The sequence below is a fragment of the Haliotis rubra genome, unplaced genomic scaffold (assembly GCF_003918875.1).
Source record: "Haliotis rubra isolate DU_JTF1 unplaced genomic scaffold, ASM391887v1 Scf538, whole genome shotgun sequence".
In the NCBI taxonomy this organism is placed as follows: Eukaryota; Metazoa; Mollusca; class Gastropoda; order Lepetellida; family Haliotidae; genus Haliotis; species Haliotis rubra.
The window spans coordinates 578,802-594,857 of NW_025767233.1; the positions used below are offsets into that span (position 1 = coordinate 578,802).

Sequence of the window (16,056 nt, forward strand, 5' to 3'; positions counted from 1 at the left end):
AGAACCATGGAGAATGTATATAACCATGGTTACAGGGAAGCAAAGTGGTAACTGATTTATCTTGACGTCATGGAAAGATAATAATGTCACTTGTCACTTACACACACACCTGAATCCAGCCCCACAGTGGACTGTAACTTGTCACTTACACACACACCTGAATCCAGCCCCACAGTGGACTGTAACTTGTCACTTACACACACACACCTGAATCCAGCCCCACAGTGGACTGTAACTTGTCACCTAGAGACACCTCCAAACAGCCCCACAGTGGACTGTAACTTGTCACCTAGACACACCTCCACCCAGCCTTACAGTGGGATTGTAACTTGTCACTTACACACACACCTCCACCCAGTCTTACAGTGGACTGTAACTTGCCACATACACACATCCACCCAGCCTTACAGTGGACTGTAACTTGTCACTTACACACACACCTCCACCCAGTCTTACAGTGGACTGTAACTTGCCACACACACACCTCCACCCAGCCTTACAGTGGACTGTAACTTGTCACTTACACACACCTCCACCCAGTCTTACAGTGGAGTGTAACTTGTAACTTCACACACACACACCTCCATCCAGCCTTACAATGGACTGTAACTTGTCACTTACACACACACCTCCACCCAGCCTTACAGTGGAGTGTAACTTGCCACACACACACCTCCACCCAGCCTTACAGTGGACTGTAACTTGTCACTTACACACACACCTCCACCCAGCCTTACAGTGGACTGTAACTTGCTTCACACACACACACCTCCACCCAGCCTTACAGTTGGACTTTAACTTGTCACTTACACACACCTTCACCCAGTCTAACAGTGGACTGTAACTTGTTGCTCACACACACACACCTCCATCCAGCCTTAGAATGGACTGTAACTTGTCACTTACACACACATCCACCCAGTCTTACAGTGGACTGTAACTTGTCACTTACACACACACACACATCCACCCAGCCCCACAGTGGACTGTAACTTGTCACCTAGACACACCTCCACCCAGGCTTACAGTGGACTGTAAATTGTCACTTACACAAACACCTCCACCCAGTCTTACAGTGGACTGTAACTTGCCACACACACATCTCCACCCAGCCTTACATTGGAGTGTAACTTGCCACACACACACCTCCACCCAGCCTTACAGTGGAGTGTAACTTGTCGCTTACACACACACCTCCACCCAGCCTTACAGTGGACTTTAACTTGTCGCTTACACACACACCTCCACCCATCCTTACAGTGGACTGTAACTTGTCACTTACACAAACACCTCCACCCAGCCTTACAGTGGACTGTAACTTGTCACACACACACCTCCACCCAGCCTTACAGTGGACAGTAACTTGTCACTTACACAAACACCTCCACCCAGCCTTACAGTGGACTGTAACTTGTCCACACACCTCCACCCAGCCTTACAGTGCAGTGTAACTTGTAACTCCACCCAGCCTTACAGTGGACTGTAACGCACACACACACACCTCCACCCAGCCTTACAGTGGACTGTAACTTGCCACACACACACACCTCCACCCAGCCTTACAGTGGACTGTAACTTGTCGCTTACACACACACCTCCACCCAGTCTTACAGTGGACTGTAACTTGCCACACACACACCTCCACCCAGCCTTACAGTGGACTGTAACTTGTCGCTTAAACACACACCTTCCACCCAGTCTTACAGTGGACTGTAACTTGCCACACACACACCTCCACCCAGCCTTACAGTGGACTGTAACTTGTCGCTTACACACACACCTCCACCCAGCCTGACAGTGGACTGTAACTTGCCACACAAACACCTCCACCCAGCCTTACAGTGGACTGTAACTTGTCGCTTACACACACACCTCCACCAAGCCTTACAGTGGACTGTAACTTGTCACTTACACACACACCTCCACCCAGCCTTACAGTGGACTGTAACTTGTCACACACACACCTCCACCCAGCCTTACAGTGGACTGTAACTTGTCGCTTACACACACCTCCACCCAGCCTTACAGTGGACTTTAACTTGTCACTTACACACACCTCCACCCAGTCTAACAGTGGACTGTAACTTGTTGCTCACACACACACCTCCATCCAGCCTTAGAATGGACTGTAACTTGTCACTTCCACAGTTGTCACTTACACACACACCTCCACCCAGTCTTACAGTGGACTGTAACTTGTCGCTTACACACACACCTCCACCCAGCCTTACATTGGAGTGTAACTTGCCACACACACACACCTCCACCCAGCCTTACAGTGGACTGTAACTTGTCACTTACACACATACCTCCACCCAGCCTTACAGTGGAGTGTAACTTGCCACACACACACACCTCCACCCTGCCTTACAGTGGACTGTAACTTGTCACACATACACACACACCTCCACCCAGCCTTACAGTGGACTGTAACTTGTTGCCACACACACACACCTCCACCCAGCCTTACAGTGGACTTTAACTTGTCACTTACACACACACACCTCCACCCAGCCTTACAGTGGACTGTAACTTGTCCACACACACACACACCTCCACCCAGCCTTACAGTTGTAACTTGTCACTTACACACTCCACCACCCAGCCTTACAGTGGACTGTAACTTGTCACTTACACACACCTCCACCCAGCCTTACAGTGGAGTGTAACTTGCCACACACACACCTCCACCCAGCCTTACAGTGGACTGCAATTTGTCACCTACACACACCTCCACCCAGCCTTACAGTGCAGTGTAACTTGCCACACACACACCTCCACCCAGCCTTACAGTGGACTGTAACTTGTCACCTACACACACACCTCCACCCAGCCTTACAGTGGACTGTAACTTGCCACACACACACACCTCCACCCAGCCTTACAGTGGACTGTAACTTGCCACACACACACCTCCACCCAGCCTTACAGTGGACTGTAACTTGCCACACACACACACCTCCACCCAGCCTTACAGCCCTACACACTCATGTACCTCGAGCGAACTTTACAACCACTTACATCCTCCTTCATCAGTCACCATTAATCTTATCACAACATGAACACAATCTTTGGGTAAAATCTTTATTAACAAATTTGCTCGAACAACAATTTTTTTCATTTTTGTTCTCATATGGTACATCTGATTAGACATTGGTGTGCAAATCCCACTTCCCATATGGTGCATGGCATATGTAAGACAGATAGTATAATACTGGATGAGCACTGGCAACACAAACACAACACAGTAGCAGACACATAGGAAGATTCACTCAATATTATTGCTGATTATCAACCACAAACAATATCATAGACGGATTGTTTTGTTAATGATTACCAACACTAACTCAAGAATGGCAAGTAAAGATTGTTGATAAACATTAAACAATGCGAGACCATACACCAGAAACAGAAATGTGTTAGAATCAAGATATGTCAATTGGTCTGCATACATTTGATGTTAACTGAGCATGTTTATTGTTGACTGAATATCCAAAGATTTACATTCATTGAAGAGAAATCAACAACAAATAGTTGACACGCAGCCAACCAAGATTCTGCACTGGGTATACATGGCTACAGTGTCAAGTGATCCTCACTGTATTAAGGAGATGCAGTGAGGGAATGGTTTAACAATACCACCAGGACAATTGTTTACAACCAGGCATCTTTCAAGCTGGCCTGCCAAACTGTATAAGTGTGACAATCGCATTTGTGGTCATATAATAGCTCTGTGCCAGCATGTTTCTACATTGCAAAACCTCAGTCATCTAAGTGTTCATCAGTATATTCATAGTTATGTGACCAATCTCAAATTCCATTTTATTACTTCACTATGTACAGATTTTAATTTACAAAGCTGATAACATTACTTTCAGTTAGAAACAATACATTAACATAAATTTCAAAAATGTCTTAATTTGTATAATATTTATCCTTGAAGTTATTCAATTTTCATGACTGATTGTGAAAAATGGGTACACTGTACCCATTGGACCAGGTTCCACAAATTGTTTCTGGCCCTAGGATGATCCCAACATTTCAACACAACCTTAAAATAGTCTTAACTCTTAGGTGAAGGGGCACCTGTTCAGTTTCTCCTTCCTAATATATTCATCTCTTCCAACGCACTGATCATTAATGACATTTTGAAAATCTGCTGACAAATCATTTTGAACGGACAATTGACTTGAACAAAAACACAAATTATTGTCCATGAAAATTGAAATGAACGCATGGCTCACACTGCATGGTTTGCTTTAGTGTAATCCCTTTGTTTCCATACAGCAATTAAAATGTTTTCAACATGACAATCCTATGGTGGTTATCTATTTTAGTTTCTTCGTGTTCCTACTTTAATGTTCAATAATAATAAAGACTGCCAAAGACTTCTCTTTAAAAATGTGTGAGACCCTACCTTACTGCCTCACAAAAATACTGTCATTAAGAAAATGATTGGCATCCTACACACATCCAGTGATGTTTCTATATCCTTTACCACCAGTAAGTATGCAGAACAATCTTTCCACTATTACAATTAAATGCACACCCTGTAGCACCAATAACCTGACATGTATGATACTCATATACTGTTCTTTGGTATATATAATATGACAATGATAATACTAGCACAAAATATCAATACGTAGGGCAGACCACATTCTAACTACAATAACTGCTGTCAGGGCTTAACTCCTGGGAGCTGGCTGGGGGGAAGGGAGCTGGCTGGAGATTTCAACTGTTGTCATGCTGACAAAGAGGTTAATGCAACAGTTAATCAACATGAAATAAATATGTAAGAATAAAGCTGAAATTTTCAAAAGAATTCACCGGATGACTGTTCCCAGATATCTCTTTGTCTGTATATAAAGATGGTCAGAAAACATCTCCTTGTCTGCACTGATACAACACGGATAGGATCTGCACCAACACACACCATAGGTCAGACAACATCTCCTTGTCTGCACTGTACAACACGGATAGGATCTGACCAACACACATGGGTCAGACAACATCTCCTTGTCTGCACTGTACAACACACGGATAGGATCTGACCAACACACATGGGTCAGACAACATCTCCTTGTCTGCACTGTACAACACGGATAGGATCTGACCAACACACATGGGTCAGACAACATCTCCTTGTCTGCACTGTACAACACGGATAGGATCTGACCAACACACATAGGTCAGACAACATCTCCTTGTCTGCACTGTACAACACGGATAGGATCTGACCAACACACATAGGTCAGACAACATCTCCTTGTCTGCACTGTACAACACGGATAGGATCTGACCAACAAACATAGGTCAGACAACATCTCCTTGTCTGCACTGTACAACACGGATAGGATCTGACCAACACACATGGGTCAGACAACATCTCCTTGTCTGCACTGTACAACACGGATAGGATCTGACCAACACACATAGGTCAGACAACATCTCCTTGTCTGCACTGTACAACACGGATAGGATCTGACCAACACAAACTAGCTCATTTCAAAAGGTCAGTATCACTGCTTATTTCATATGCACATAACACAGTAAAATATTAAGAAATAGAACAAAACAATCAGAAACAACAAAACGAGAAATGATTTCCTGTGTTACTTTTACAAAATAAAACTGATTTTCCTGTTAAGATTCATGTTATAAACGTAAAATCAACCCAATTAAAACTTACAGAGACTATGTGCAAGTATCTAGATATTCCACCTCAATTTCACTGTCACCTTAACAATACTTTTGTGCCAAGCAGACTGACAGACAGTTCTTAAAGATTAACATTACTTTAAACTTAAATCAAGTAATTAAAAGTAATATTCATTTGTGCAATATTCCTTTCTAAGAAAAGATTTACAATTTCTTATAAATATAAAATTACATTACCTTACACATTTTGTAACTGTTTACAATCATCCTATTCAGAATAGGTCCCCATTATATTATCAAACCATAGGTCAGACGGTCTGGTTGTTTGACTTATTGTGTGGACCACTACTGATGTTTTGTCCAAGGTTTGTCTGGCCTTCACTTGATTGTCTACAGTTCACTGTAACATAGTTCTAACATTCATTGCACTTATTTTCCTATTATGAAGCAAGTTAATGAACATTTTCTCTGAAAGTAGTAACACAGATGATACTAATGTGATATGTCTTCACAAACTCTAGAAAATCACAATAGAGAATCTGGGTAGAGTAAATGAAAGAGACCTCTGGACCTTTATCTTTCTCCATATATGTATACATGAAAGAGACTTCTGGACTATTATTTTTCTCCATATATGTATACATGAGAGACATTAGCAATATATGAACATGTTGTTTAGCACCACACTAATAATTTTATTGGAATCACCAAATTGGAGCATGGATATAACAAGAGACCATGGTCTCTGATATAACCCAAATATAACAATACCGAAAACTAGGGGATTGATGCCCAGTATCGTACTTCAAGTGCCTGACCAGTTTGTGACAATTGTTGCCCATGACTGCTGAATAAGCATTTACACAGGTGACAAAGATGTAAAACAGCATCTTCTACAATGGCAGCTCTTCTGTGATTGAGAACGACATCGCAGCTTGATGGCCTGTCAGAGGTGATATTCTGACAACATCTTCAACTATGGCTTCAGTGTTGTCAAGCACACAGAGCATAGACTAACCAGTGTTGGGGAACTGTTTGGTTTAGGGTTAAGTCAGGGTAATGCTGTATCATGATGAAAGCGGGGGTGTACCAACGTCCCAATGAATGTATTGCTCATGAGTGAAGTCAACAGATTGGGCAGATTTGCGAAAGGCAGCATAACATTCCATCACTAAATGTGAAGAAATTCTTCATCATGTTTCCACAAAATAGTTGCTGGACCCAACACACTTATAGTAACAGCAGCAGTCCTAAGGAACTTCTACAGATCCTCCCATGGGCTTCTAAATCACCAGACCTGAACCCAAAACAACATGAGTAATAGTCCTGACCTAGAGACACCAACAGCTTTCACTACATCCTGAGTGATCCAGTCATTGATTGTACCCATGCACAGAGGGATATAGGTACAACATAACACTCATTGTTTGCATGACCTTGACCTTTGTCATTTGGAAAGCAATGCCTTCATTAGAGAGCTTATATATTTCAATTATTATTATGATTTGGCACATAGCCATTGCATGTTTACTTTAACTTTAGTCTTTAACCTTTGATTGGACTGACTGAGTATAGTTTTACGCCGCTTTCAGCAATATTCCAGCAATATCACAGCACCAGAAATGAGCTTCACACATTGTACCCATGTGAGGAATCAAACCCGGGGTCTTTGGTGTGACAAGCTAACACCTTAACCATTAGGCTACCCCACCGTCCCCCTTAGATGGGAAGATCCACCTACATTTTGATACCAATAGAACAACTTTCTGACATCACGACCAGTAAGCTGCTGGTACGATCATCTGAAGAACAGTCTGGTCACATGACTTTAAGTTGACTTAGAGATTTCATGCTGGACATCCAAATCTACTAACATGCTGGACATCCAAATCTACTAACGTAAGTAAACTTCATGTGAATAATCATATTGATGTCAGATAATGAATTTGTGCAGCTAAAACATCATGGACTTCAACTTAAAATGCCCTGAAATTAATACCCGATTTGAGTATGAATACTTAGTACCTGTTTGAATATAGCTTTTCATACATCTTGACATGATCTCAACTGTGACTGATGGTTTCATCTTAGGCTAACTGCCCAATGGTTTGTTCTTGTCAGTAAATATGTAACACAATCAACTCTTTCCTAAACAAAACATTTGATTAAAAAAAAAAGCAACTCAAGTAGCTCAAGGACATGACACATAAATACAAGATTGGAAGTAACATTTTCCTTGGACGGCAAAGGGTGGAGGACAAATACAGAATATAATCTCTTTCAGCAAATAATCATTGTTACCTAAAGATTTCCAAAACTGGCAAAAAATGCAGATAGCACTATTCTTTGTCACAAATTCAAGCAAGTTTTTCATTCAATAAATATATGCACCACCATAATTCAGTAACAAGTAAAGTCAGGCCCTCAAATCACATATTTTGTAGAAGTATTAAGCATATACTACATATATAAGTTATTCAAAGCCAATGGATTTCTTGAAACTCCAGCCCTTCTGCTTCAGGTTGGATTTGGTTCCCTTCAGAACTGGGTAGTGCGTGCCACCTCGTGGTGGTGGTGATGGGGGTGGGGGTGGCGGTGGTGGAGGCAGAGGCATGTGTTGGCCTGTGGACTTCCACATGTGAGCTGATGTCCTTCCACTCATGGGCTTGCTGTCAGACATGGCACCATTAGCCAGAGTCTTTGCCTGCATACCAGTAAGAACTCTATCGGCTGTCTGCAAAGTGGCACCTGCAGACAGCTTTGGAGGGTCTGCCTTGAGTCCACCTGGTGGAGGACAGCTATGTGTGGCCATGAGACTCACACACTGGGAGGCTATGCTACCACTGTTGGGCAGTGATAACTTCTTTGGAAGGACAGTCACTTTAGCTGGATTCTTATGGATTTCAATAAAAGATTGTGAACTTTGCCTGCTATGAGTTGGAAGACTCTTGGTGCTTGTCCTTTCAGAAGTGGATTTCTCATCTTTTGTTTTGGCAATAGTGCACGAAGGATCGGGTACACCTGTGAGTACAGTCACTGCATCTGCTCCAAACAACAATCCTGCACTCTCTGTGAGTTGTGTTGCAGACAGAGACTCTGAGCCATCTGGAGATACTGCCTCTGTTGATGATTTAGCTTCCAGATTTTTATGCTTTTTCTTCTTCTTTTCTTGTTACCATCCTTCTGCTTTAAAAAATAATAATATCAGTTCAAAATACTCCATGGTAAGAGATAAAACAGGTGAAGTCACAACTCAAGTTCTGTCTTGACTTTCAAGTAAATCAAAGCCTTGTGTCATAACGTATTGACTAAAGAAGGTATACTCACAAGAAATATTGTTCATATGAAGTCTTCACTATCTAGTTTGCTTACTTCTGGCTTACTTACCACTGGCTGTTGACTAAGAAGTGAATTCCCCTGTTCCACAATCTCAAAACTTGGATTACGTTCACTTGCAATAGCCGCAACTGAAATAGAAAAGATCCAGGTCAGTTAATCCTGAGACATCTGTCTGATGAACACATAATCAATTCAACTTATTCCCACCTTAATGTCCTTATCAAACCTGGTGTCTCAGGGTAAGGCTGTGATCCACAGTAAATAATAACAAACATACACCATGCTATCATAGAGATGTTATGGGAACTTTTCAGATAAGCACATATCATCGGGCACCCACGCCGGAGTATTGGCTAATTTCTTTTCCTGGTCCTTCTAAATGGCCAACACATACTTTTTGAAGGCTGTAGAAGGCAGAGGTCACATCAGGAAACAAAGGAACATGGTGTGGTGACACATCCCCAGCACTGGGCAAACATCAATTTAACACAATTTGAACAATTATTAGCACCTGAAGGGGAGGCCGAACTATATTTGCTGTCTTTAGATTTATCCATATCAATGTCAAAATAAAAGAACCTCATCTGGGAAAATTATTAAGTTTAACAGAAAACAAGTGTTCATGTGTGCTACAGGCAAAATAATGAGGTTCTCCGCATTTATGTCAGGGTAGACAACTCCTATGGATGGTGCTTGGGAAGACCACAGGTTAGAAAGACAACACAAAACAATGGATTCAAATTTCTTATTAATGTGGATCAAAGACAAGTTTCAGGAAATAAGGCAATCAAATGTTAGAGTGAAGCATTGGTGAAAATATATTACACATCCTTGGGCCCTACAATATTAAATGGTTGGTCCCAAACATTAACTGTGTCAGACCATGATGACCTTTTCTGCGATGAACAAAAGGTAAACGTCTTCATCAAAGTGGCGTGTCATCAATGGCTTGTAGAAGCAGCTGAAGTTTCAGTTTCATTGGACCAGTGCTTTCTGCGGAGATGTTTTTATGGGCAAAGGTTGGACGATGGACGAAAACATTTACTTGACTTTCAGTGAGGTGAGCTCAAAGCTTTCCAGCTTATGTACATAGGAAGGGAATCTTTCAACATCGACATGGATGGTTCTCATATTAATTGTAATGCCTTGGTAGGGTGCTACTCAATATCTTTATTGGAGTTGAAGAAATACTTTGCATTTCATCAAGCAATGTTTCCTTGCTGTGCATTGACCAACTCAAATATCAATGGATGGCAATACTGACCAAGTGCAGATTCACTGGCTTGTTTTCTTATTGGTGTTGCAGGTAGAACATGGCCAACGGCACCCACAGAGTTCCGACGCATGTTGCCAGTGTGATTGGGATGGCTGGGCATCATCTCCAGCAAGTGGCGAACATCTGGATGTATGCTCGGAGACCTGCCGCGCCGTAGACAAACAACACATACAACTGCCAGCAGAAGAAACTCTACTGTTGTCCAAACAAGCTGTCTGTCTGTAATCTGAAATAAGATAATAGTTACTGATCACTGATCATGTTGAGGCAATAGTCACTGATCACATACAAACAATAGTCACTGATCACATACAGACAATAGTCACTGATCATATACAGACAATAGTCACTGATCACCTACAGGCAATAGTTGCTGATCACATACAGACAATAGTCGCTGATCACATACAGACAATAGTCGCTGATCACATACAGGCAATAGTCACTGATCACATACAAACAATAGTCACTGATCACATACAGACAATAGTTGCTGATCACATACAGACAATAGTCACTGATCACCTACAGGCAATAGTCACTGATCACATCCAGACAATAGTCACTGATCACATACAGACAATAGTCACTGATCACATACAGGCAATAGTCACTGATCACATACAGACAATAGTCACTGATCACCTACAGGCAATAGTCACTGATCACATCCAGACAATAGTCACTGACCACATACAGACAATAGTCACTGATCACATACAGGCAATAGTCACTGATCACATACAAACAATAGTCACTGATCACATACAGACAATAGTTGCTGATCACATACAGACAATAGTTGCTGATCACATACAGACAATAGTTGCTGATCACATCCAGAAAATAGTCACTGATCACATCCAGACAATAGTCACTGATCACATACAAACAATAGTCACTGATCACATCCAGACAATAGTCACTGATCACATCCAGACAATAGTCACTGATCACATACAAACAATAGTCACTGATCACATACAGCCAATAGTCACTGATTACATACAGACCATAGTCACTGATCACATACAGACCATAGTCACTGATCACATACAGACCATAGTCACTGATCACATACAGACAATAGTCACTGATTACATACAGACCATAGTCACTGATCACATACAGACCATAGTCACTGATCACATACAGACCATAGTCACTGATCACATACAGACAACAGTCACTGATCACATCCAGACAATAGTCACTGATCACATACAAACAATAGTCACTGATCACATACAGACAATAGTCACTGATTACATACAAACAATAGTCACTGATCACATACAGACAATAGTCACTGATCACATACAGGCAATAGTCACTGATCACACACAGACAATGGTCACTGATCACATACAGGCAATAGTCACTGACATGTACACCCACATTGAGCCAAGGTACAAGGTAATACAGAAGAGATTCACATATATTGCTGTACATAATTCTGTTTCCATCCCCCACCATGCAGTGGTTGGGTTGCCCTACTACACAGACACACCTACCTTGTTGTTCAGATCCACCATGCAGTGGTTGGGTTGCCCTACAACACACACACACCTACCTTGTTGTTCAGATCCTCCATGCAGTGGTTGGGTTGCCCTACTACACAGACACACCTACCTTGTTGTTCAGATCCACCATGCAGTGGTTGGGTTGCCCTACTACACAGACACACCTACCTTGTTGTTCAGATCCACCATGCAGTGGTTGGGTTGCCCTACAACACACACACACCTACCTTGTTGTTCAGATCCACCATGCAGTGGTTGGGTTGCCCTACTACACAGACACACCTACCTTGTTGTTCAGATCTTCCATGCAGTGGTTGGGTTTCCCTACTACACAGACACACCTACCTTGTTGTTCAGATCCACCATGCAGTGGTTGGGTTGCCCTACAACACAGACACACCTACCTTGTTGTTCAGATCATCCATGCAGTGGTTGGGTTGCCCTACTACACAGACACACCTACCTTGTTGTTCAGATCCTCCATGCAGTGGTTGGGTTGCCCTACTACACAGACACACCTACCTTGTTGTTCAGATCCACCATGCAGTGGTTGGGTTGCCCTACAACACAGACACACCTACCTTGTTGTTCAGATCCACCATGCAGTAGTTGGGTTGCCCTACTACACAGACACACCTACCTTGTTGTTCAGATCCTCCATGCTCATGAACAAGTCGGTCATGAGGGCAGTCAGGTTTTCCACACGTGATTCCAGTTGTTCTAACTGCTCCTGTTGTAGTGTAACCTTGGGAATAAAGTCAGAAAAGTAAATATTGGCAAACTGATCCCAAAATATTTCATTACACTAGCTCTGAGTTATGTAAATAAATGGACATATGGCTGCTACGCTGAGAAGACAAAAGGACATTTGCCTCAACGTGGACACTCAGAACGGTGACAAAAGAGAGGCTTCAAAAAGCATACAAGCTTGCAGCTGGAGAGAATGAACTTGACTCAAACATTCATGAAATTGAGGCTGAGCTGCACAATTGGCTACATGTGCCAAACTACATTTTATTTTCAAAGCCTGAGTACCAAACTTCAATATTTCCTTCAATATTTCAATACATGCTGGCCTCTAATAGATGCAAGGTCAATGCTGTGCCCAAATGACAGACACATGGGCATCTAAATGAGGAAATACGCTAGGTAATACACTTATATACAAGAATTATTTTCATCACCAGAATAACAAACAATACAATAGGTTATTTTCTCTTTTCCTGCATGTAACCCATGTACAAAGCAAAGGGATTTGCAAGTCTGCTTATCTGGTAAAGCAGGATAGATGAGAACTAAACATATCCTTGCTCAAAGCATAGAAGCCTATTGTCCTAATGTCCAACAGGTGACATCTCAGTGTACATCATTAACTTCTGTGAGTGCCAGGACATACATCAGTGTTAGTGAAGCAGCTAGGTACCTGGTGGACATGTAATTACCTACCTTTAATTCGGACCTGTCCGTCACATTGTTAAAATGTGCAGTTGTTTTATTCAGTAGTCTCATCATTTCCTCAGACTGTTTCTTAAAGCGATGGCTCAACTCATCTAAAAACCTGCATAATAAAAAGGTCATTCCATATCAAAGGATTACTTTTTCACATTCTAAATGTGATATGTCTTATGTTCGCCAACATAACAAAGTGATGTTTATTTTCAAGTTGATATGTTGATTGTATTTAGAATTTTGAGATCATCATATGTACTTCACTTTAAAGTGACATAGGTTATTCTTATATCTACAGGACACTTTACCATACCATAAGCTGTCAGCTGAATATTACCTGCTGCTGAGAGAGACATTCAGTTCAAGAGACTTTATTCGGTTAGTGAGCCTCATAATAGCAGTTTCCCTCTTGGCTACAGGAGCTAATGGAACCTGCATGAGGTCGAGAGGTTTGTCTTTGTTAGCTGTGATATTCTCTGCTTTAACAACACTCTCTGTGGCATCAACCTCTTGACTAGAGCTATCCTTGTGGTCCTCCACCTCTTCCACCATTGTAGCTATAACTTTGGTGGGCAGGGTGTCCACACTGCTGGAGACAGCTGGAGATGGAGACACTTTACTGCTGAGTGAGGTTTTCCCCAGGTCTTCTGCTTGTGTCCCACCTGTCCAAGGCTGTTGTGTTTCTAGCACTGGGGTCTGAGTGAGCTTGTGGGCATCTTCCACAAAAGATGGGGTGCTGCTGGGCTTGAGGTGAGTCACTGCCTCACTCTCCGGCTGGCTGCTACTTACTGAGGGGCTGGAATCAGCAGGCTTGGTGGCAGCCTGCTCAGCTTCAAGGCTCACTGTAACATATTCTGTCATTGTCTGTGTCTGCGTTGAGTCCAACAATGAATCTGTTGTGTCCTGTACAGACCTCTCACGATCATCAACAGTAGATACCTCATGAGGTGCAGATGCAGACCTGTCCCTATCATCTGCCCTTGTTTCCTGCAGACTCAGACTGACCACTGTATCTGCTGATCTGTGCAATGTGTGAAGCTCTGGACTCTCATCCTTTAAACTGTGTGAACCAGTTATATCTGTTTCATGCTTGCTGTTAGTGTCTGAAGGAGTCCTTGGGGAAGGGACTGCCTTGTGTTTGGAGGAGACCAAAGTTGGCTCAGGATGTGATGAACATGTCTGTGTGATCTTGTTACTTAGCATTGTCTGAATATAGGAGCAGAACATACGGTGAGGGCTTGTCTTGTTCTGCTGTGAAGGTGTTGAACATATCTCCACAGATCCTGGATACTGTGATGACAGTAACGTCACCAGCTCCTCATTTCCACTGTGCTCACTAGGTATCTGCTCATCATCTTGAAGTTTGGTTACAATTGGAGTATCTGAAAGCAATATATGAATATATGTAAGTCTTACACAACAGACAGCAGGCCTCAGACAGTAGGAACGGCCTCAAGTAACTTTTATTCAAAAGTTTCATAACTGAATTGTTTGATTCCAAGTTACATGAAATGATTTCTTTGAATGAGATTTATAAGTGATGGGCATAAGGCACAGATATTTTGGATATCTACATCATTATTTGTTAGAAATGACGTTACAGAGTTAATTCTTATTCATTCTAACTCCTAGCTGGCATCACTGATATAGGACTAGCTTTCCCTGTAGTGGATCCCCACTACAGATCATCATATAAATTTCATGAAATGCCTTTTAAATAACAAGCCCTATCCGAAAAACTATCCCAAAGCCTCTGCTGGTATCGCAAAGAAGAGGAAGAGGAAACCTTCTCCGAAGGAACCATCAACCATCCAACATGAAGGAACCATCAACCATCCAATATGAAGGAACCGTCAACCATCAAATAAGAAGGAACCATCAACCATCCAATAAGAAGGAACCATCAACCATCCAACATGAAGGAACCATCAACAATCCAATATGAAGGAACCATCAACCATCCAATATGAAGGAACCATCAACCATCCAATATTGAAGGAAACATCAACCATCAAATATGAAGGAACCATCAACCATCCAATTTGAAGGAACCTTCAACCATCCAATATGAAGGAAACATGAACCACCCAATATGAAGGAACCATCAACCATCCAATAAGAAGGAAACATGAACCACCCAATATGAAGGAAACATCAACCATCCAATATGAAGGAACCATCAACCATCCAATATGAAGGAAACATCAACAATCCAATATGAAGGAACAATTAACCAACCAATATGAAGGAAACATCAACCATCCAATATCCATCCAATATGAAGGAAACATCAACCACCCAATATGAAGGAAACCTCAACCATCCAATATGAAGCAACCGTCAACCATCCAATATGAAGGAACCATCAACCATTCAATATGAAGGAACCCTCAACCATCCAATATGAAGGAAACATCAACCATCCAACATGAAAGAAACCATTAACCAACCAATATGAAGGAAACATCAACCATCCAATATGAAGGAAACATCAACCATCCAATATGAAGGAAACGTCAACCATCCAATATACAGGAACCGTCAACCATCCAATATACAGGAACCGTCAACCATTCAATATGAAGGAAACATGAACCACCCAATATGAAGGAAACATCAACCATCCAATATGAAGGAACCGTCAACCATCCAATATGAAGGAACCATTAACCATCCAATATGAAGGAAACATCAATCATCCAATATGAAGGAACCGTCAACCATCCAATATGAAGGAACCATCAACCATCCAATATGAAGGAACAATCAACAACCCAATATGAAGGAAACATCAACCATCCAATATGA

General features: G+C 42.0%; 1 protein-coding gene and 1 long non-coding RNA gene across 14 annotated transcripts in view; both read right to left on the reverse strand.

The window, feature by feature from the left end:
* Positions 1 to 50: 50 nt before the first annotated feature.
* Positions 51 to 2,829, reverse strand: LOC124253296. 12 transcript variants are annotated; one of them, XR_006892163.1, is made up of 5 exons: positions 1,488 to 1,537; positions 1,235 to 1,423; positions 1,057 to 1,194; positions 485 to 673; positions 400 to 440 (listed from the first exon to the last, which is right to left on the reverse strand). It is a non-coding gene; the product is annotated as an uncharacterized LOC124253296 (long non-coding RNA). The 12 variants fall into 12 exon arrangements; XR_006892172.1 differs by lacking the exon at positions 1,488 to 1,537 and adding exons at positions 2,262 to 2,355; positions 2,776 to 2,829 and having other exon boundaries at positions 404 to 581; positions 666 to 721; positions 1,143 to 1,382; XR_006892171.1 differs by lacking the exon at positions 1,488 to 1,537 and adding exons at positions 1,548 to 1,595; positions 1,636 to 1,646 and having other exon boundaries at positions 404 to 581; positions 666 to 721; positions 1,143 to 1,382.
* A 2,774-nt stretch (positions 2,830 to 5,603) lies between these two features.
* Positions 5,604 to 16,056, reverse strand: part of LOC124253294 (SUN domain-containing ossification factor-like) — a 67,309-nt gene continuing 56,856 nt past the window's right edge. Inside the window, exons 12-17 of one of the 2 annotated variants that reach the window (XM_046687039.1) lie at positions 13,586 to 14,630; positions 13,246 to 13,357; positions 12,440 to 12,544; positions 10,265 to 10,502; positions 9,049 to 9,128; positions 5,604 to 8,844 (exon numbers count right to left, since the gene is read on the reverse strand). In XM_046687039.1, coding sequence (XP_046542995.1) covers positions 8,695 to 8,844; positions 9,049 to 9,128; positions 10,265 to 10,502; positions 12,440 to 12,544; positions 13,246 to 13,357; positions 13,586 to 14,630 — 1,730 coding nt within the window. In that variant the 3' untranslated portion in view covers positions 5,604 to 8,694. Of the gene's footprint in view, positions 8,848 to 9,048; positions 9,129 to 10,264; positions 10,503 to 12,439; positions 12,545 to 13,245; positions 13,358 to 13,585; positions 14,631 to 16,056 lie in introns of both variants that reach the window. The other variant, XM_046687038.1, reaches the window with a different exon arrangement.